This window comes from Scyliorhinus canicula, chromosome 12, assembly GCF_902713615.1.
Source record: "Scyliorhinus canicula chromosome 12, sScyCan1.1, whole genome shotgun sequence".
Lineage (NCBI taxonomy): Eukaryota > Metazoa > Chordata > Chondrichthyes > Carcharhiniformes > Scyliorhinidae > Scyliorhinus > Scyliorhinus canicula.
Window position 1 is genome coordinate 121489498 of NC_052157.1, and position 23915 is coordinate 121513412.

General features: G+C 44.0%; 1 protein-coding gene across 4 annotated transcripts in view; it reads right to left on the reverse strand.

Annotated features, from left to right (window-relative positions):
• mtmr4 (myotubularin related protein 4) overlaps positions 1 to 23915 on the reverse strand; it is a 198281-nt gene that overhangs the window by 74468 nt on the left and 99898 nt on the right. For all 4 annotated transcript variants that reach the window (XM_038813960.1, XM_038813962.1, XM_038813963.1 and 1 more), the window contains 2 exons: positions 18517 to 18606; positions 1188 to 1304 (listed from right to left, as the gene is read on the reverse strand). In XM_038813960.1, the coding sequence (XP_038669888.1) occupies positions 1188 to 1304; positions 18517 to 18606 (207 nt within the window). The remainder of the gene's footprint in view (positions 1 to 1187; positions 1305 to 18516; positions 18607 to 23915) is intronic.

Consider the following 23915-nt stretch of genomic DNA (forward strand, 5'->3'; position numbering starts at 1 on the left):
GTTCAAAAGCAAATGCAAAACCTGTTTTAGTACCAACTAAGCTTTCTATAATCATAAAGCTTCCTGTCCTTTTCCGGACATGTGACTGCTGTGTGGTAACATGATATACTGGTTACTTTGGTCAAATCTATGATGTTCAAACACGGATGTAATTCTGATACCAGCCTCCCCTCGCCATCCCAGACCACTAATTTCTGGAGGATCTATCTAGGCTATCCAGTTCACCGTGAGCCTACTGGAGGCCAAACATATTTTGTTGATTAGTGCAAGACAGTCAATGTAGTGACTATGGGCAAATAACAGCCTAATTTCATATTGTTGATTACCATTTCAACCTATTGGTTACTGGGTGCTAATTGATAGATAACCAACACTTGGTCTTGTTTTCCAAAAACGTTTCTTAATTTGACAACTTGGCCAACATCACATATATATGTATATTTTGTGCGTAGCTTCATAATGAGGACAAAGTGGAAGCACAGATTTTGTTCAGAAATAAATCTAGTGCAATATATTCTCAAAAAGGAAATTATTGGGAAGTTACAAATGAGCTGGCGCAGCAAGGAGCAAAGTGGCAGACTCCAGGGGGAACAGTACTGCTGTCACATTGGCAGCAGCAATGATGGCTTCTGTGCCTGGCAAATGATCAAAGTGGATTCCATGTCATGCATCTTAGTGTGTGGAAGAGGGGGTAAAATAGACAGTCAATGAAAGTGAGTGGGATGTAGAAAGAGACAAAAGAAAAATCACACACAAGTATTGGAGAGTAAATAGGAGCTTAGAGTACAAAACAATGTGGGAAATAAGCAGGTGAATAGATACATAACCACAAATGAACTTATTAGATGTATTATTAAATTGTAATTTGATCTAGATTAAATTATAAATTTAGTAGTTTCCATGACTGAGCTGATCCATTTTATTTATAACTGCCTGCCTGCCTTCAACCCTCGTTCCTTTCTATTACTTTACCTTTCAGTAAACGGTTGCATATAGAAATGCTCAATGATGGACAGCATTTTTGTCAAATGAATGAAAGAATGGTGACTGTAAACAGAAAACTAACAGCTCGATTTTATAGTGGGTGCAGCAATTCCAATTGGTTCACTTACTTAAAATTCTAACACCTGTCAAGGTAAGTTAAATTACAGCAGATTCAGAAGAGTATCCAATAAAGTACTGCTTACATTGATTAAAGAATCTTTATATTTAATGTGCAGTCTGTAATTCGAGATAGCGATTACAGCATCATCTGCACGGCCCAGATATTCCACACCTTCACCTTGGAGTGTTGGAAAAGGTACCTGCAAAGGACAACAACAGAAAATTAGCACTGCATAAGTTATTCAATGCACAATATACTTTTACTCCACATTGCTATGAAGCTAGACCACTGCAAGATTACAGCGGCCTTGGTTTGTGGAACTTGCAAAAACTCTACCTTTGACGCCACAGAATTGCCTTGCTCTGCCCCGATTTATTCCACGCTGACAATCCAACTGTTCCTAATGAGCATGCTTACTTGTTCATTAATAGGCTTTTACTGCAGGCAAAAATTCTTAGTCTTGTGATAGTTTTTCAGGAATTTTCACTTATAGTGGCAGGAAGAAAGAATCAGTATTACACATTGGTAACAGTATCTGAAGGTCCTTGCCTGCTGATAAACTGAATGCTCAAATAGCTGCAACTTTGCTATTTGGATAAGAAACTAGTGAGGAATAGGAAAAGTTCGATAGATAAAGTTTCTACCATGAGTAAAATATTTAATACAAAATAATTTGTTAATTTTTCACTCACTGATTCAATTAGAAGTAATTCTCTTAATTCCGTTTTATGATGCACAATAGAAATGATAAATGAAGCAGTGACAGAGGTTTTCATCGCACACAAGTACTATTTGAAATAGAGGAACATGCCGGGAAAATCCGGAGCAACTGAAGAAGGCGGATTAGTTTGAGATGTAAAACACCGTGGGACATCTTACTATGTCAAAGATGCCATGTAAATGCAAGTTGCTGCAGCATGGGATCAATGTAGACCTGTGAAGACTGAACAAATTTCTACTCAGCTGTAAATCTCTGCAGGTGTACTGACTGGTCAACATTGGCAAGTGCAAACCAATAAGCAGCATTATTCCATTTAAATTCAACTGAGAAAATAGTGATATTCCTCATGGCTGCAGGAGGAAGACACCTGACTCATTGCGTTTGCGCCGTCAGGCCAAAAGGCCTCTTTCTGTATTGCACATGCTTGTACAGCAACAAACCAGCATGTTGTTGGGAAAATTTGAAGAATATTCTTCCAATCAGGCCTTAACTGGAACAAACATAACCAAGATCAGCTGCGGATCAGGATAATGTTTGCAGCACGTTTCAAAAGTGCTTCCTAGCCAATTGGATTTTCACATTGGTTCTGTTGGCAAGAACACCCTGCAAAACAAGGTTCGACAAACATAAAATGGGTCTTTTTCTGGGCAAGATCACTACTACTGAGTGGGGAGTGAGGTTGGAGCAGGCTGAGGGTGGAGGAGGAGGAGGAGGCGGAGCAGGCCTGGGAGGGGTCGTGCAGACCAATCGCAGGGAGGTGGTGGAGGAGCAGGCCAAGATGGTCAGGTGATTCAAGTTTCAAGTGTTCAACTTGGATGGAGCCCATGCAACCTGTCTGATATAGTGCTCTGTGTTCAATCAACTTGATACAGATTTTGATACAAACTGTTTAAAAGGTCAGCCACCTTTCAACAGTTGTTACTAGACATGCATCAGGGTACTTGGCCATCCACCCAAATTAATTTGTAAACCCCTGTTAAAATCTGTACAATTAACAAACTCTATACAGAGGATCATTGTACCCATGCAGGTACAATGTATCTCAAATGGTTTGTCATGTATAAACATGTAAATTTCATACAAACATACAAATTATGAGGAGTAGGCCAGGCCATTCAGCACCTTGAGCCTGCTTCTCTATTTGATAAGACTGGCTGCCTTTCTTGTCTATCCCCATTCCTTTTTACTCTCTTGTCAATCAATAATCTATCAATCTAACTCAGCATTAAATATATTCAATAGCCTGCCTCCCTACTACTCTGTGGAGTAGAGAATTCCACCAACTAAAGACCCAAAAAATAGTTTCTTCTCATATCCATCTTAAATTGGAGACTTGTTATTTTTAAAGTGTCCCCCAGTTCCAGAGGGAAGAGGGGACAAATCCTCTCAGCATTCACCCTGTCAAGTTCCCTCAAGGACTTGTATGTTTCAAAAAGGTCACCTCTAATTCTCCTAAATTCTAATGGATAAAGGCCCAATCTTTCCTCTTAAGATGACCCTTTCATCACACACAAGTCACGTCCAATGCAATTACATCCTTTAAGGAGACCAAAACTGCACAGTACTCCAGTTGTACAATGCCTTGTACAATTGCAGCAAACCATCCTAAATGTTATACTCCATTCCCCTTGCAATGAATGACAACATTCCATTTGCCTTCCTAATCACCTGCTGTACCTGGATGCTGTGATTCACATATCAGGACACCCAGATCTATCTGGACCCATTGAGTTCTGCAATCACTCTCCATTTAAATAGTACATTGCTTTTTAGTGTTCCTGCCAAAATGCTCAACCTCACATTTTCCCACATCATACCCAATCGGTCAAATTTTTACCCACTTGATTTTAGCTACCTAGGATACCTTTGCAGACTCCTTATGCAGGCGTCACAACTTAGTCTCCTGTTCAACATTGTGCCACCCACAAACTGAGCAATCATATATTCAGTTCTGTCATCCAAATCATTTATACAGGTTAGAAATAGTCGAGGCCCCTGAGGCACTCTACTAAGTACCTGTAAATATGCCATTTATCCCCACTTTTTGCTTCCTGTGAGCTAATCATTCATCTATCATTGTTAATATGCTCCCCACTACACCATGAACTCGTATTTTGCCTCGTAACTTTTGATGTGGTACTTTATCAAATGCATTTTGGAAAGCAGAGTACACCACATCTACATAGTTCCCATTATCCATGTTGCTTGTTATCTCAAAGGCCTCTTTTTTTTTAAAAAGTAGTCAAATACAATTTCTCTTTCATAAAGTAAATGATCACATTCTTTGCGGGATGATCACAATGCAGGGCCAGATGAACCAAAGATAGATATATATTTTTATTGGGTGTTTTCTGGCCATTTTGAGCGAATGAACGTGACTGTACAGATGATCTTGTACTGCTGTTGAGACAAGCAGATTGCAAGTCAAACAAATGCCTGGTATGGAGGTGTGGTAGGGGTTAATCCAGTCAGGAGCAATAATAGAAGGTCTCAGAATATGTAACTCTTTCACTCCCAAAACATTATCCAATTCGTGCTTTCACATTCTAAAACTCAATTCCTCAAATTGTCACACCAAAACTCTTGAGGCAAACTCGACTCAACCGATACCTAAAGCTATCCACAGCATTAATACATAGTATTCTGCTGTCAGGTCATTTTTTTCCATTCAGCTTTAAAATACACATTACAAAATGAATTAATTAATAGAAAAGATCAGTCAGACAGAAGTAACCATCTTCCTGTAAATGGTGTTCATTTTTTTGATGAGTTTTTATTTTGTTCTATGAACAGCTGGGTAGAACTCAACAATTCAAATAGCCCATGTAGGAAGCTAAACAATCCCTTTCCTTTTGACAGGACAGTACTACAGAGTGCCCCCCATTGTGCGCCAGGCACAAGCCAGCCAGTTTTCAATCAGCATCACTGGTGGAAATCAAACAAATCAATTACAGTAAGAAAATCAAAATACTTCGGAAATAAAAAACAAAAAAAATGCTGGAAAACCTCATGTTTGGGCAGCATTTGTGGAGAGAAACAGAGCTAATGTTTCAGGACAAGTGGCAATTCTGATGAAAACCACTGAAATATTAACGTTTTTCTGTTTCTGTTTCTCTCCTCAGATGGCTGCCTCACCTGCTAAACCTTTTCAACACACACAGAATCCTAATCACCAATACATACCATTCAGTATGGAGAACCTCAACCATACCTCATGTGAACCTTCAAAACCAGTTGAAATGCAACACAAATGAAGATAAGCAATGGTTTATGTATTTCAATCAACCTGGTGATTTTCCATTTCCATAAACAGTTAATTAAAACAATGTGAAACCCTTCCTGCAAAGGTACAAAGATTCACTGAAGTTTTCTACTCATTTCTCTCTACGTCCCTCAATTTTATTTTCTACTTACAAGTCTTCAGGCTTTTAAATATCAAGTTAGCACTGGCCGAACACGAGTACTTAATTTAGTTTATTCTTTGAGACAGTCCTGCATCAGGGGCTCGTCTCAATCAGGACAATGTCTATTCTCCTCAAAATTGTAGTCCATTGTCATGTAGCGCACACAACAATTAACGAAGAACAACATTTTTAGTTACTGCATAAATTTCTTCAATATTCATTCATTAAAATACCTCATCGAACTGTCAATGGACTGCAATCTTGTTCCAGTTTGATTAGTTACCTTCATTAAGGAGCGCTGTAATATTGTAATGTTCATCAGTTAAAACTATCAGAGGAGACATGAACCTAACATCCCTATGCACTACTTTTCTACTAAACTCAATAAAATCTTTATTAATTCATGTTGAATTAAGGGAAAGTGCCAGCCCTTTTTCTTGTTACCATATTGCATCAATCTGTATTTCTAAAGGAAATGCAACAGAAATCCATGCCCTGTCAGTCTGATAAGTGTTCCAGGTCAGTCTAGCACCCCCCCCCCCCCCCCCAGTGTAGCTCATTATCTCAGCCACATGGACCATTTCAGGCAGCTGCTATGATCAGATTTCCCGGTATTCTGTTGAAATCCCTTCTACATTAGCACTGTCAGTTCATTTGCTCCCAGTAAAATTCCCTTTTATTCACCCGCCAGAAAAAAAAGGTCGTATAAACTAAGTCTGTTCTGTTTGGATATTCAACTGCACAGGTTTTTTGTAGCTTTTTAAATGAGGAATGAGAAATGAGGAATACAAATGACATCTGTAATACAAATATAAAAATGCTCTGCACTTTTGTTTTTTAACCATCACTGTTCTTTAAAAATGTGTCGGCTCCCTGGCGATAACATAGTTCCAACAAAATTGGTTGAAGGATTACAGAAAAGGCAGGTGAGAAATGCCTACCTAAACACTTCATATGTCAGATAGATTGATGAGCTGCTAGCTGATGCGTCCCACATCTCTCCATATGAAGGTGCTGTTTTAATCTGATCTTTAATTAAACCATGGGAATTCCAACTGCTTTCATTAATTATTGCAAGGGAAGCATCAAGGTCAGCAGTACTTTCCCAGTTTACCCAGTACAGAACAAAATTTTTACACGTACAGAATGTCTGCAATTTTACCATTACTAAACCAGTTGAAGGTGTCTCAGTTATTTTATCAGGTCAAATCAAATTATTAATCAGAATTTCTTTATTTCATTGAAGAACTTGATCTAAGATGTTAGGGTATTGCTACCCCAAAACATTGTCAATGCGGTTTAATATAGCTTATGTCCACTGCCATAGAGGACAACAAAAATTTAACACATCAGAGTCAATCGCCCCGTACACATTATGGAAGGCTCTAATGGTGGTCCGCAGGAGGGAGGGGGGATTATCTACTACAGTGCGCATTTGTTGAGGACAATGAGAGTGGAGCAGCAGAGGCTGGTGGACTTCATTCTTGAGGTGGATCATCAGTACTTGCTTGATCCTGTTCCCGAGTTACTAGCAAGTAGGAACAAACTGCAAACAGTTCGAACTACTGTCGACGAGCAGGACAGTGAGTCAGTTACGACGCTCATGGGGCACATTTTATGAATACGGAGAGAAGGGCAATCACCTTTGGCTCACCGATTTAAACGACAGGTGGCCTTTGTGATCAAACTCAATTTGAGCTGCAACCTCGTTTCTGGCCCTCCTCATGTTAATGCAGCTTTTGAACCTTTTTACCATGATCTTTGTAGATCTGATCGTCCTGCAGATGGATTGGTCATATCGGATTTTCTGGATGGCCTACCCATCCCAACGGTCGAGGTGAATAGGAGCAGTGAGTTACACCCTGATGAAATTTTAAAATGTAATGGATCGATGCAATCTGGCAACGTCAGGTTGGATAGGCCATGCTAAATTGCCCGTAGTGTCCTAATAGTAAGGTTAAGGGGGGGGGGGGGGAGTGGTTGGGTTATGGGTATAGGGTGGATACATGGGTTTGAGTAGGGTGTCATTGCTCGGCACAACATCGAGGGCCGAAGGGCCTGTTCTGTGCTGTACTGTTCTATGTTCCTGGTCCAGATGGCTTTACAACTGAATTTTACAAGAAGTTCTCGTAGCAGCTTTTGCCTTTCGTTTTGGACATATTGAATGATTTCCTATCCCAATGGTCATTACCCTCAAACCACACTCAAACCTCTATTTCCCTGTTGCTTAAGAGGGACAAAGACCTGATAGAGGTCTTTACATCCCATTTCACTTCTGAACTCAGATGTCAAGCTACTCGCCCAGGTGCTGGCTCTTGCCTCCCAAGTATAATCTCAGAGAATCAAACGGGCTTTGTGAAGGGAGAATATGTCACCTGTTAAATTATGTCCTTTTCCCCTCCTCAATGCCCGAACCCGAGGTGATAGTATCTCTGAAAAGGCATTTGATAAGAGTGGAATGGGAGTATTTATTTGAGATTTGTTTTTGGCTACAAATTTGTATAAGGCCCCACTGCCAGTGTTCGTACAAACTGATTAGTTTCCTTTGAATAGGGGCACGAGGGAGGGCTGTCCACTCCTATTTGCTCTGGCAATAGAGCTGCTCGCTATAGCTCTCTGGTCCTCTGGTAAAGGGAGGGGGATTAGTTGGGGAAGGGTGGAGCATTGGGTGTCCCTTCATGCAAACAACCTACTTCTTATTTAACAGATCCAGCTCCCTCTATAGAGAATTTTTATTTAAATGTTTCCTTTTTATACATAACACACAATAATACAAAACAACGAAACACCAATACACATACAATACAAAACATATTTAACCCCTCCTTCCCCCACCCCAACCACCACCTCACCCCTAACAACTAAAGGTGACCATCTCCTTGAAATACACAATAAACGATGGCACACCTCGTGTAAAACCCTTCAATTGCTCCCCTCACGGTCTACTTGACCAGATCTCCACCAGGTCCCCCACTCACAGAGAGAGGCATTGGGCGGAGAAGCAGACCTCCACCCAGCAGTACTCGCCTCCGGGCAATCAATGAAGGCCAGGATATCGGCCCCCGTGCTATCCTGCTGCGCCGCCGAGTTGGACACCCCAATATGGCCACTATTGGACAAGGTTCCAGTTATGTTCTATGTTCCAGTTCAATTTTCAGAAACACCGATAATAATAATCTTTATTAGTGTCACAAGTAGTCTTACATTAACACTGCAATGAAGTTACTGTGAAATGTCCCTCGTTGCCACACTCTGGCACCTGTTCAGGTACACTGAGGGAGAATTCAGAATGTCCAATTCACCTAATAGCATGTCTTTCAGGACTTGTGGGAGGAATCCGGAGCATCCGGATGAAACCCATGGGAGAACATGCAGACTCCGCACAGACAGTGACCCAAGCTGAAACAAACCCAGGTCCCTGGCGCTGTGAAGCAACAGTGCTAACCGCTGTGCTATTGTGCTCCATGGTGCTAAAGGAGATCCAAAACCCTACAAGTTTCGGGCAATACCTAAAGAAATGCACATGGTTGGCCGGACCCCTGAACAGCGCTCGGACTCATCATCTGCCCCTGAACAGCAACAACTCATTCTGGGCCTAGTCAGCTGCAACCGCTAAACTACAGTGTTGGATTAAACCAAACTTCGCACACGAGGACATGGCGTTCACCCTCTGCAATGCCTCACTCCACATATCATCTAAAATGGGTCCTAATTCCTCCTTCCACCTGGCCTTGACACCCTCCACAGACACCGAATCCACTGATATAATCCACCCATAAATACAGGAGGTGCCTTTCTTCTGATGCAGCGAGTGAAAGATGCAGCAACCTTTCTCCATTAGAAAGGTTGACAGTGCACGGTGAATGTCGGGAAAATCTCTTTTGCAAAATTGCAAACTTGTAAGCATCTGAATAAGTCAGGTTGCGAGAGCCTTAACTTCACCGACAGTTCCCCCAGACTGGCGAAATGCCCCTCCAGGAACAGATCACCCACTCTCTCAGCCCCTTCCCCTCCCACCACACCACCACCCCAACCCCCGAAAGTGGCATCCAATCTCACAGGCTCGAACAGATGATTCGCACAAATCGGAGCCAGCTTTGGTACTGACCCCAATTTAAAATGCTGTTGAAATTGTCTCCATATCTTCTAAGTGGAAACAACCACTGGATTTGCCAAATACTTTGCCGCTGAGAACGGAAGCAAGGCCGTCGCTAAGGCCCTCAAACCAGACCCGCTACACGACTTTGATTCCATTTGTACCCAAGCAGCTCCGGATCACTACCAACCCATCACCTTCTCTGCATTCGCTGCCCAGTAAAATATCGATTCCCCCCCCCCCCCAAAAAAAAGGATTAAGAGAGAACCATCAGCAAACATTGGAACAAAAACAAAAATCTTGGCAAAATGTTCATTTTGACTGACTGAACCTTGCTTGCTAAGTAAGGGGAAGATTATCCCACCTTTGCAGATCGGTCCTCATCCTGCCTACCAAGCTCCTGTTAGTTCAGTTTACAGGGACTGGTTCAATCCTGGGCTACTTGATCCCCCAAACACTTTTAAGGTTGGAATCAGGCATATGAAAAGCTAGCATCCCAAGATTAACTCCCCTCCCTGGGGTGGAATGAACTCACTTTTTTCTAAGCTTGGCTTGTACCCTGAAAAAGAGTCAAAGCGCCTCAGCAGCTCCATTATATCACCCATGTGGGGATCGAGTCCGTTACATAAAGTAAGAGATCATCAGCTTACAGGGACACTCCAAGCTCCACCCCTCCCCTCACTATCCTCTCTACTGATCTGAACCCTTCAAGGCAATGGTCAAAACTCTATCATCAATGCAAACAAGAGGAAGTACATAGGACACCCCTGCCTCATTCGCCTATTAATTGGAAATAACCTGTGCTCATGTGTTGGTACGGACACGAGCTGTTAGGGCCTTGTACAACAGTCGTACCCCAAGATACAAACATGGGCCCCAACCCAAACTTCTCCAAGAATGCAAAAAAATACGCCATTCTGCCCTATCAAATGCCTTCTCAGCATCTAACACGATGATTACCTCGGGATCCACCCACCCACTCAGATGGGGAAAGCACCATATTTAGTAATCGCCGCATGTTAGACAACTATTGCTGGCCTTTAGCAAAATCCCCAATGACTTAAGACATGGGCCAGGACTCTCCAAGCCTCCGCATCGCAATCGCACTTGACACAGGGGTGGAAAATGGACGTCAGACCCGCAATCGGGTCCGACACAGCTCTCGAATCGCCGCCAATCGCACACGCGGTCGACACGGCACCCTCTCCCCTCATTCCCCTGCCCCACCCCTCCCCCAACTGGTGCACCGCCTTGTCGGTAGTCAAAAGCACCTGCAGTTTCTTCCTGCTTGCCAGGCACTCTGGGGGTGGGTCATTCCAGTACCTGCGGTCTATGTCCAAGATATCATCGACCAAATTTTAGCATTCCTCCCTTGCCTTCCTATCCATATGCACCTTGTGCAAAATTATCTCCCTTCTAATCAATGCTTTCAGGGCCTTCCACAGAACCAAGGGCAAAATTGACCCATTTCCATTAAACCCCACATACCCGTCTATTGCCCTCGATATCCGTCCACAGAACCCCAAGACTGCCAATAACCCCGAGACTGCATGCCGGATGCTGAATCACCGGGCTAGCAGATTGGCTAGTCAAGGGAGTCAGGTGAGGGGGGAGAATACAGCCAATGAATGGCAGGGGTGGGGCGACCTGGGGATGTTGCTAAGGGGGGGTGGGTGTTATTCTGCTGACGTGGGAGGGATCTGAAGTAGGCAATGGAAAGGAGGTCAAGGGTGGAGGCGGCCAAGAGTGGCGCGGCGCACGGGCAGGCCCGAGAAAGGCTATGGCTGACCGGCGTGTGTGTGTGTGGGGGGTTTGGGGTTGTGCCCCCCCCTCCCCCCCAACCAGGCTGATCACCTGGAATATCAGGGGACTAAATGGGCCAGTTAAAAGGGCACGTGTGTTCGCGCACTGCGGGCTCTGAAGGCGGACGTAATTATGTTGCAGGAGACACATCTGAAAGTGTCTGACCAGACTAGGCTAGGCTAAGGAAGGGCTGGATCAGCCAGGTCTTCCACTCGGACTTGAACTGCAAGTCCAGGGGGGTGACAATTATGATCAATAAGCGGGTTCAATTTGAGGCGGAGGGCATAGCCGCAGACAGGGGGGGGCAGATACCTGATGGGAAGGGGCATACTGGAGGGGAGAAGAGTGGTGCTGGCGAACATATATGCTCCGAACTGGGACGACGTGGACCTTATCAAAAGAGTGCTGGGGAAGATCCCAGACCTGGACTCTCGTAGGTTGATAATGAGGGGGGGGGGGAGACACTTTAATACGGTCCTTGACCCGGGCCTGTACCGGTCGTGTCCCAGAACGGGTAGACTCCCAGCAATGGCAAGGGAGCTGAAAGGGTTTATGGAGCAAATGGGGCCAATGGACCCATGGAGAGCCAGACAGCCGACAGGAAGGAACTACTCGTTTTACTCACATGTTCATAAAGCATACTCTAGGATAGATTTTTTTATCCTGAGCAGGGACTGGGTAGGGGAGGTAAAGAATACGGAATATTCAGCAATCACTATCTCAGACCATGCCCCACGCTGGGTGGACCTGCAGGTCGGGGGGGGGGGGGGGGGGGGGGGGGGGGATTACCAACGCCCACAATGGAGGCTAGAAATGAAAATGAAAAATGAAAATCGCTTATTGTCATGAGTAGGCTTCAAATGAAATTACTGTGAAAAGCCCCTAGTCGCCACATTCCGGCGCATGTTCGGGGAGGCTGTTACGGGAATCGAACCGTGCTGCTGGCCTGCTTGGTCTGCTTTCAAAGCCAGCGATTTAGCCCCTCTAGACGTAGGACTGTTGTTGGAGGAGGGGATATGTGAGAGACTTCAGAAGTGTATGCAGAACTACTTGCAGGTGAACAATACGGGGGAGGTTTCAGTGGCGACCCTGTGGGAGGCGCTGAAGGCAGTAGTGAGGGGGGAGCTGATCTCAATTGGGGCCCACAGAGCCAAGGCGGACAGAGCAGAAATGGACAGATTGGTTAGGGAAATGTATTGGATAGACGAGGAGCACGCGGAGTCCCCGGGGGAGGACCTACTCAGGGAGAGGCGGAGACCACAGGCGGAACTGGGGGCGTTATCCATGAGTAGGGCCGTGGAACAACTTAGGACGGCGAGGGGAGTGGTGTATGAGCATGGGGAGAAGGCCAGCAGATTGCTAGCGCATCAACTCAGGAAGAGGGAGGCAGCCAGGGAAATAAGTAGAGTGATTACTGGGGAGGGGAGCAGAGTGGAGGACCCGGCAGGATTGAATAAGGTATTCCGAGACTTCTATAGTAAGCTGTATACTTCGGAGCCCCCAGAAGAGCCGGAGGAGATGAAAAGGTTCCTGGACGGGCTAACATTCCCAAAAGTAGGCGGGGGGCTAGTGGATGGGCTGGGGGCCCCGATGAGTGGAGAAGGTATTGGGGGGCCTGAAGGCCATGCAGTTGGGGAAAGCCCCGGGGCCAGATGGATACCCAGTAGAGTTTTACAAGAAGTTCTCGGAGTTAGTGGGGCCGATCTTGGCGAGGGTTTTTAATGAGGCAAGGGACAGAGGGACCCTGCCGCCGCCGATGTCGCAAGCCACCATCTCGCTGATATTGAAGTGGGGCAAGGACCCGGAATCTTGCGGGTCATACAGGCCAATCTCCCTGATCAACGTAGGTGCCAAGCTCCTGGCAAAGGGCCTGCCGATTAGAATTGAGGACTGCGTACCGGAGGTGACTGGGGACAACCAAACTGGGTTTGTGAAAGGCAGGCAGCTGTCAGCCAACTTGAGAAGATTACTCAATGTGATCATGATGCCCCCGACGGGCAAGGAGATGGAGGTAGTGGTGGCGATGGACGCTGAGAAGGCCTTCAATCGAGTGGAGTGGGGCTATCTGTGGGAGGTGCTCGGACGGTTTGGGTTCGGGGAGGGACTGGTGAATTGGGTTAGACTACTGTACCAGGCTCCAAAAGCCAGCGTTAGGACGAACAGAGTAGTGTCAGATTATTTCAGACTACATCGCGGGACCAGACAGGGATGACCACTCTCCCCGTTGCTGTTTGCGCTGGCCATAGAGCCGTTGGCGATTGCGTTGAGAGCCGCAATGGGATGGAAGGGAATGACCAGGGGTGAGGTGGAACATAGGGTCTCTCTCTATGAGGACGACCTGCTCCTGTACGTGTCGGACCCACTGGCTGGGATGGAAAGTATACAGGAAACACTGAGGAAGTTCGGCCGGTTTTCAGGGTACAAATTAAATATGGCCAAGAGTGAGATGTTTGTGGTGCAGGCAAGGGGCCAAGAGAACAGACTGAAGGAGCTGCCATTTAGGCTGGTTGAGGAAAGTTTCCGGTACTTGGGGATACAGGTGGCGCGAGACTGGGGCAGGCTGCACAAGTTAAATTTGACCAGGGTGGTGGAACAAATGAAGAGGGAGTTTCGGAGATGGGATGCACTCCCGCTGTCGAGTTTTCTGGGTATGGAAAAAATTAAGTTTGCCTTGAGGGGATCTGTACAGGGGTTCGCCCGAAGGTGGCAACCATTCATCAACTTCTTCGCGGGAGAGTGAGCGTCAGCGGGGGGGGGGGGGGGGGGGGGGGGGGGGGTGATTAGAGTAGAGTAGGAGGGATAAATAGGCGGGTAGTGTTGATGGGAGAGGAGCGGGCTTGTGCAGTATGGTTCGATTGAAGTATTGAATCTACGTTGATGTTTGCACATTTTTGCCTTCTTTTTGTTGTTGTCTGTAACTGTTTACAATGCCGAAAAATACCTCAATAAAATTGTTGGTTAAAAAAAACAATGGTTTCATGGTTATCTTTAGACTTTAATTCCAAATATTTGAGTTTAAATTCCATCACCTGCCGTGTGGATTCTAACAAGGGTCTCCAGATTATTATTCTTGTTCTCTGGATTACTAGTCCAGCGACAATACCACTATGCCACCACCTACCCAGGTGTAAATGTCACCAAAGGTGAGAGAACAGCTTGATAGCCAATTGTAATAAGAGTGGGTTAGTTATAGATATCACTGTCTGGTCAGTCTCTTGGCTAGAGTGAGGAAAGAGACCTGCAAATCCATCCAGCTCAAACAAATGGATGTCAGAGAAGTGATAAAGAATAATGGCAGAATGCACGGTCATTTCACTCCTGCCCTCCCAGACAGATTTCCTCTGGTCACTGGAAACGGTACTGCTAAATCACAAACAGTGAGTCAAGACAGTACACGTTGGATTTGAATCAGGAGCCAGCTACATTTGGAATCACTTTGCAATGTGCATGAAAGGTTTTTACCGTAATAGAAGCTACAGTTCTGTAGAAAGAAAGCAATTTCAGGAGATGATTATTCAATATAAATACAGCATTAACTGTCCAAACTTCTGCCATAGGGTGTGTGGCACACAACATATAGTTACAAGAAAGAACATGAAGACACCCCGGGCGGTATTCTTCCCCCCCCCCCCCCGCGTGGGAGAATCGCCGGGGCGCTGGGTAACCGCGCATGCGCTAGTTGTCGCCGGCCCAACTGCGCATGCGCAGGACCCAAGGCGCCACGTCTTTTACATGGCGCCGGGTCTCTGACGCCACGCCGAGGCCCCGCCCCCAGAAACCGCGCAACGCCCCTACTAGCCCCACCGAGGGGGGAGTATAGGGATCTGGGAACGGGCGCCGACGCCGGAGTCAAACACTCCGGTTTTTACTCCGCCATCGGCACTTAGATTCCCGTTGTGAGAATCCCGTCCCCAGTGTTCAAAACCGGTGTTCAATACACACTTGATAATTAGTAGTGGTCCTGACACAACCAGTTCAGCATTGTATGTCAGAGATTAAAACGTGATCTCTGCAGCCTTCTCATGCTCCACAACTTACCCGCCCCAATCCTCATGGTTCCAAATCTCTCTCAAATTCATGTCCAGATATAGTTCCACAGGAACCAATCATCCTCTGGCATCAAATCCAATTGGCTATTCCCCATGGGGAGCCTAAATAGAGCTGATTAAGTAGGAGAAACAAGTTATTCCATTTAACATAGCCCTTCAACATCTTCAAAACCATATGTATTTAGCACATCAGTTCTGTGCATCTTACAAAGACGTATTTATTAGTGCAGCTTTTCATTGTTCACATACATCTATAATTTATATCAACACCAATCATGACCTAGAGGAATTGCTCTCACTGAGAGTCAGCAAGGACACAATGGCCCAATTTACCTCTGTCCGTGCTGTAAACTTCAATTTTTCTACATTGTTGTTTCTTGCTCTGAGGAATTTTCACTAAGACTACATTCCTTCCTGAAATAGCAAGACAATTCTGCTTTACACACCTTTATGTACAGAGCTGTCAGCGTAACACACTGCTAAATGCACCATCACTTTGACACAGTGTTTGTTGAACAGCTCTCATTGCATATGACTGAAGTAGTCGTTCCATGAAAGATTCACACTCTGCTTCAAGATCCAAAAGTAGATAAATGAAATGCATTCTTATATAGAAATTAAATGAAGAGGCTACAGTACAGAGTTTGTTTATATCTGGCAGAGTGGGGAGTTTCAGGGAAACTTTATTGATACATTAAAGTTCCTTAGGGCTCTAACAAATTCAACCCCAAATGTAACATTGGAGAGAATGGTTGATGCAGGGCTGAAGGGGCTTGGATGGAAGGGTGACTAAATGAAAGTCCGTCCAGGAGGGCAGAAATGAAATTTATATGCATTCTGCCGTATTCTGTGTTAGGTCCCTGGCATCAATTTGTGTGGCTTATGGCACATTCCATTTCCTTGGCGTTCGGTTGCTCAGGCCAAGAGACTGATGAGAGAACACTATCCATAATTACCCTGCTTTTATCACAGTTAGCCACAAAATTGTTCCCTCCGTCTTTGCGCATAACCTGATGCCTCTCTGAACAGAAAGAGTTGAGTTTTGTCTTTTAGGAGAGGTATAATTGTAGTGCTACGTAAGTGAACACCTTTAACTAAGTTCAACCCTATACTACACAAGGATAATCATCTGTACCATAAAGGGAAAACAAACATATAGACTGGTGCTTCATTACACAATAGAACCCGTATCACTGAAATTATAGCACAGGTTGGCAGACTGTGTGACTAGGAGGATACTGCAAGAATCTTGGGCCCGAGCTATTCACAAACTAAGTTCATGATTTGGATGTGGGAACAAAATTTAATATTTCCAAGTTTGATAATGACATAAATCTAAGTGGAATATGAATTATGAGGAAGATACAAAGAGGCTTCCAGGGATTTAGACAGGCTGGGTGAGTGGTCAAATACATGGCTTATGAAATATAATGTAGAAAAAACAAATATTTCTTAAATGGTGAGATATTGGGAGGTGATGAACAAAGGAACCTGGGTGTCCTTGTTCACGGGTCACTGAAAGCTAACATGCAGGTGCAGCAAGCAACTAGGAAGGCAAATAGTATGTTGGGCTTATTTGAGTACAGGAGTAAAGATGTCCTGCTGCAATTGTACAATGTCTTGCTGAGATTATTGCGAACAATATTGGTCACCTTTCTAAGAAAATAAATATTTGCCACGAGGTTCACCAGACTGATCCCTAGGATAGCTGGGGTACCCCATGAGGTGAGGCTGGGGAGACTGGGCCTATGTTCTTTAGAGTTTAGAAAAATGAGAGGTGGTCTCGCTGAAGCACGAGGGAGTGTCTAGAACCAGGGGACACAGTCTCAGAATAAGAGGTAGGCTATGTAGGAATGAGATGAGGAGGAATTTCTTCATTCAAGAGGCTGGCAATACTTTGGGATTCTCTACCCCAGAGGGCTGTGGAGGCGCAGTCATTGAATATATTCAGGTCTTAGATTAATAGATTTCTAGACATTAAAGCTATCAAGGGATGTGGGAACGGTGCAGGAAAATGGCATTGCGGTAGAAGATCTAGTTGAATGGCAGAGCAGGCCAAATGGCCCATTGCTGCACATATTTCTTTTTTCCTATTAAGAGGTCATCTACATGTTAATTTATAGGTTATACTTTCTGTGGTAAGTTTGATGAGCATTCAAAGTACAGATGCATTGCGGTGCAAATAGGCCAGCAACATATGTTGACTCTCTCGGGATTTCTCTTCCTCACCACATAGTGCTAGCCAATTTGCACTTTAACAAGTGTGTTGCTCAGTCACCATAATTTTACAACAGAATCTGGGTCTACATGCATCAACCTGTACTCCTGGCAGAAACGTGCTAGTTCTGGTTAAAAAGATATTGAATGGCACGGTGCTATATTAGCCTGTGCCTTTAATTCACCACAAAAGAGAATCCAGTTACATCACAAAGGGAGAGCAAACACAGTTCCGCTCTGTGCTGCTACAGAGTACCCATATTATTGAAATTACAACACAGGAGGCAGCCATTTGGCCCTTCACGTCTGTGCTGCTTCTTCAACTGAAGCAATCTCCTTTAGAGCTTGCCTTCCCCTGCACGGCTGTCAATTTAAAATAGATTATTTTCTGATTACAACATGAAGCACGAATACAACATGTTTCATGTATAATCAGTTCTCAGAGAAGAGTGAACAGATTAGACTGCTACAGTTACATTATAACAGGTTCTAGAGAAGCAATGAAGTGAATTTAGAAACAAAAAGCCGGGGAACAAATCCATTACACTTCAAATTCAAATGCCACTAATGCCTTCCCACTCAAAAGTGCCAGATGTTGGCAATTCTGTACCCACACAAAGGCTGAGCAAAAATGGCAGGTGGTTTTTGTTAGCATGTTCACGAGGATAGTGTGACATTTAGCTTTAGTGCTCACAATAGGTACACTTGAACAGTGTAAAACACCCAATAGCACTAGATATATGGCACATATGCGAAGTGCACAAATTATAAATCTGTCACCTGGGATACAGTAGAATAAGGTAAGAATGGTAACAAGTAGTATTGACATGATGTTTCTTACAGTGGGACAGATATATTCAAGACACCAGTGATAGTGCTGATGCTATATGTATGGTGTGTAATATTAAAAGGGGCATGCAATGCATAGCATGGTGTCATGCTATGCTTAGACACAGTGTGTCATCATCAGGCGAGGGTAAAGGAAAGCATTAGCATGCTGAATGTAACTTTGGATGAAATGGGGACAGGGAAATAGGCAGGTTTTGCCACACCCTATGGCAAGACACACTTCTGGGAAGAGAGGAATAGTCATCAGTGAGCAATATCATTGCAGACAGTACCTGCAAGTCCTCCTCCTCCTTCACCAGCTCTTTCCGTGGGAATAGATCCTTGGCCTGGATGTACTCCAAACTGGGTGGTCCCTCCTCACCCTGTCAACAAAAACAGACATGGATCAATAAGGTGGATATCAAGCTCAGAATAGGCACGGCATACTTAGAATTGAGGAAACTACAATAGATAACCCATGGTGAACCCATGGAGCAGACCCCATGGAGGTTCAGGATGCTCAGCGAATCCATTTCGACTAAGGTCCAATAAATAAACCTCCCTCCGCTGGAGATTACAATACTTCATAAAAATAAAGGTTGGCTTTAGTGTTGCAACAAATGAGCAATCCAGTTCATCCTCACACCCAAAGGCATTGCCACGACAGCAGAATCACGCCAACTAAATAATCATAAGAGTTCTGAGAGTGCAGGAGGTGGTCATTTGGCCCATCGAGTCTGCACCAACCCTCTGAAAGAGCACCTTACCTAGGCCCACTCCCTCGCCCTATCTCCGTAATTCCACCTAATCTACATATTTTTGGACACTTAAGGGACAATTTAGCATGGTCAATCCACTTAACCTGCAAATCTTTGAACTGTGGGAGGAAACCAGAGCACCCAGAGGGACACAGGGAGAAAGTGCAAGCTCCACACAGACAGTCACCCAAGGCAGGAATTGAACCCAGATTCCTGACACTGCACGGCAGCAGTGCCAACCATTGTGCCGCCCACTGTGCCACTGTACTACGCCATAATGAATAATAGAGGGAATGCAAGTTCTAATCAGAACTCAGGATGTGTATATTGAACTTAGTATCTGTTTCTTAATGCCAATCAGAAGTACAACTTTCTATTACAGGAATCCACAGTTATAATCCAGTTAGGGACCAGTGAGTGACTTTTTGTTTAAAGTCAATTGAACTCCCAGTTACCCACTTTGAGAATAAAGCCACAAGATCCCATGATTTTAAACAAACAAAAAAAAACTTTCCAATACAAAGTCAATTTACAATATCCATCTTATACTCTAATATCTAGAATAAATGTAAAGATAATTGGAGTTTGCAAACAAACTGTGGTCAAACACACATACGGCACACTAAAGCGCAGATGTGACCAAGACAGATTGCATAGGTTTCTCACAACCCACCCAAATGTCAGTGACCACGGAGTCATATAACATTGTCAAAACTCTGTCTCCCTGATGAGGGATTGCAACACTTCACTTTCAAAGATCTAGCCTCAGAATTCCCTCAAAAACCATGCTGACTCACAGTGCGTTAACAACTGCTCACCTCCTAATGGTTCAATTTCTCCTGAGACTGCTTTCCACAGGATTCCCAAAGCAGCATTCTAACCACTACCGACACCTTTCCAACTCTTCCGCAGACCGCTAGCTACCCTAAACTGACATCTCCCTGTGTTTCTCTGAACTCGGGTCTCCCAGCTGCACCGAGTTATAAACGGCTCCCATGGCTTCTTCTGAGCCCCAACCATCTCCAGTACTGAACCAGCGGCTACGGCAAACTTCCAAAGCATGATAAACATCAGCATTCCTACCTAATTTTCATACTATAAACCAGTGCACTTGAGGATTAAGTTCCAGACACCTCAATTGGAATAATATTGATCAATCTCAATCTAACCTGATTTCCTTTGGAAGCACTGGTATAACTTCCCCAGAGGAATTAGTACAATGGCTACAGGAACGTACTGTTTATTTGAGGATAGAGGATGTAATAAACTATGTCACTCCAGCACACACATGAACTACTGAATATTCAAGCATACTAAAAGAATACATTGCCACTATCTAAGCAATGCCGCATTCAGCAGAATGCCGTTCAGTTGTATCAACAGATTTAAACAGAATTAAATTTAGAAAGTACTTTTTAACTTTAATGCCAATATTTAATCAGCAAGGGAACAGTTTAAGTTCCTGAGACCTAGGCTGAAACTGAGAATGTCTGAGACTACTGCCATGAAGCACTTCTGCTGTCATAATGTACAATTTTAAGAAAGTCTGCACTATGGAAGATGGAATCCTCCAATTAAAAGATCACCCTCTTTCTCCAACAAGTGAACAGCCGGTTTCACACATACAGGAAAGGATTGCCAGAAGACAACGTTAGAGGCTGTTATAATTGAACGCACAACATTGGGGTATCAGAGGTCAGTTTTGCAGGATATTTGCATAATTGTTAGATGCAGTTTGTTGAACTAACAGGTTTGTGTCAATCAGGAACCCCACCTCATCAAAAAGGGGTAGAATGCTTGGCTTTAATGTTTGCATTAAGTCAACTTTGATATGAAAGCAGTTAGTACTTGACATTTTAACTTATCTAAATCATGAAAATAGTTCATTCCAAAACTAACTTTAATAGAACAGTGGCTAAACTTGCATTTTCACCTCTTACGCATTCGAGAGAACATTTTGCCTTCCCAATCTCACAAACACAGAATGGGAATGTGAACTTGAGCAGCTTGTAACAGAAAAATAAGGGCACTTAGCCTGGTATTTTTCCAACAGCATCAGATTGTTTGCCTTGCTATGAACCTGGAATAAGACTTCATAAGGATTTGACAGAATCATAGAATTTACAGTGCAGAAGGAGGCCAAGCAGCCCATCGGGTCAGCACCGGCTCTTGGAAAGGGCACCCTACCCACACCTCCACCCTATCCCCATAACCCAGTAACCCCACCCAACCCATTTTGGACATCAAGGGCAATTTAGCATGGCCAGTCCACCTAACCTGCACATCTTTGGACTGAAAACAATTACTTAAAAAAACTGAATGCTGTGTATTCAAGTTCATTTTATTTTGATAATTATTTCTAGTCCGTATTCCATAAAATGTTAGGAAAATGCTCGTGTAACGTTACAACTGTGTTTGTAGGAAGGATCCTACATTACAAACATCCTCCGCACTTCTCATTTACTGATATTAAGCAGTAAACGGTAGCACTCCAGATCATGTAGGATACCAGGTTTGTGCTTATAGGGGTGACGAGTGGCATTGCACCCAAGTGAATATCTACTACATAGCCCCATATTTTTGACAAGGTCACATCATAGATCTCCAGTGCTCCAATGTAACAACAAAGGGCACAGTGGGGAGATTGGTTGACTTGCCAAAGGACCAGATCCAAATTTGAAAGCTTAAACCCAGTTGTACGAAAAACAGGATATTCTTTACATCAATGAGGCAATGACACCTAGGACAAGGAGTAGGACAACATCTCAATGGTCAGTATTAGAGAATGGGCACCCAAAAGATATGATACTGGATGCCCTCTAACATCTGTATGATTACATATTACTGATTGCCCAGTTCTAAAGGGTTAGAGTCAGCATTTGACACACCAGCTAAGACATGAGATAATATTTGTTGGAAGTCAGGATATTCTACTGCAAAATTATTTGAATCGAGTTATTATGGAAAATAAAGCTACAGAGAAAGCTTGGGCAATGTTTCTGAAGTAGGCAGGGTACAAAACCAAACCTAAATGTAAGCTGTATGGAGAAGGGGAAGTGCTTAAAGTTGCTGTGCAAAATACCTTGGGAAAAACCATCAACCAAGGCAATCCAGGTGTCACCAGACCACCAAGACCTGGCAGAGCTTCAACAGATGATGACTACAATAAAACATACGTGTACTTTAGTAGCTGAAGCATCAGGCAGACAATTCCAATGTACTGGGAATGTTTACTGCAGGTGCCAAGTAGTGAACTTTTCAAAAGATATAACCTGGCAGATGATAAATGTAATGTGCTGTCCCTTCTGGATAATGCAGCATTCAATTTCCTAGACTTGGCTGACCTTGAGGTTACAGTTGGAATCTGTGTGCAGGCTGCAATATTCACTTGGTTGCTGTAGTAATTAAATAGCCTGTGGAAATCTACAATGCAGCTTCCGTATAAGCTGCAGGTTTTTTTTCTTGCTATAAGAATACGAATATTCCGTCAGGTGAACAACATTGGCTTCAGGCAGCAGTAAGGCCCCTCAGGTTCTTGTAATTACATAGATGCACTGCAGGAATTCACCAAAGCTCCTTGGACAGCACCTTCCAAACCCACGACCACTGGCATCTAGAAGGACAAGGATGGCAGACAAATAGGAACACCACCACCTGCAAGTTCCCCTCATCACTCACCATCCTGACTTTGAAATATATTGCTGTTCCTTCACTGTCACTAGGTTCAAAACCTGGAACTCCCTTCCTAACAACCAGGGGTGTACCTACACCACATGGACTGCAGTGGTTCAAGGAGGCAGCTCACCACCACCTTCTCAGGGATTAGGGATGCACAATAAATGCTGGTCTACACAACAAAACCCACATCCCTTGAATTAATTTTTTAAAACTTGGGGGAGAGACCAGTTCATGCTCAGATTGATTGAGACGTGCACTCGCATTTACACAATAAAAGGTACAGCTCCGACTTCATATGCATGCAGTTTATGAACTTCTGAAACTTACCATTACCATTCACTTTTAAATCATTTTCTTTCTCTCAACAAGTTGATGGACATTTAATACTGCTATGCCAGATCCACTCCTGCTGCTCCTTATTTCACAGGACATCATTCCAGATCTCAGTCCACTAATGTTAGACCTTTTAGATCATTATTCCCTACTATGTTCAACAGTTCATTAATCCAGAACCTCTTCTGTTAATTCGTACTGTGGACCGTAGACCATTAATCTAAACTTTCTCCTGCTAATCTCTAGAATATTCTACGGCCCATCAAACTGAACTCTCTCCTGTGTTCTTTGGTTCATCAATATGGGGCCTGGTGAAGCCAATATCTACTGTTTTGCATATCCTGTTATCTACAGCTAAATCTTACTCTGCTCCCCTCTTCAGCAATTTTGTCCATCACCTGCCAATCCCCACAATGCTTTACAGCCCATCAATCCAAATTTCCATTGATAACAATCTGTGAGGCACAATTGATCAGACATTCAGTTCTGACAAGAAAAATTCCAGCAGGGCATCACCACAGGGTTCAATCTCGAACACTCTTTTGTTACAAACCTACTGTATCTGGAGACAAAGATACCAAAAAGATGAAAAGCTCACTGCGCTTACATGAACTGGGCTGGCAGAGACTGAACCCAATATAGAGGGCTGGGTGCTTTCGCAAAATTACTTCAACTGATTGCACTATAAAGCCACAACAGCTGTCTCTTCCCAAAATGCCACAGCATCAGATAGAAGCAGTGGCATAATGTTTTCTTTGAAACAGCATCTGGAGACACCCTACTCTCATTATTGGTTCTAGATACAACAGCATGGCTGACCATCCATCAAGGTCAGTAAATACATTTCAAATATTCATAATTCTCAAATACCAGCCTTTCTTTGCATTCCTCTTAAAGTAGCAATATGGTATCTTATAAATATC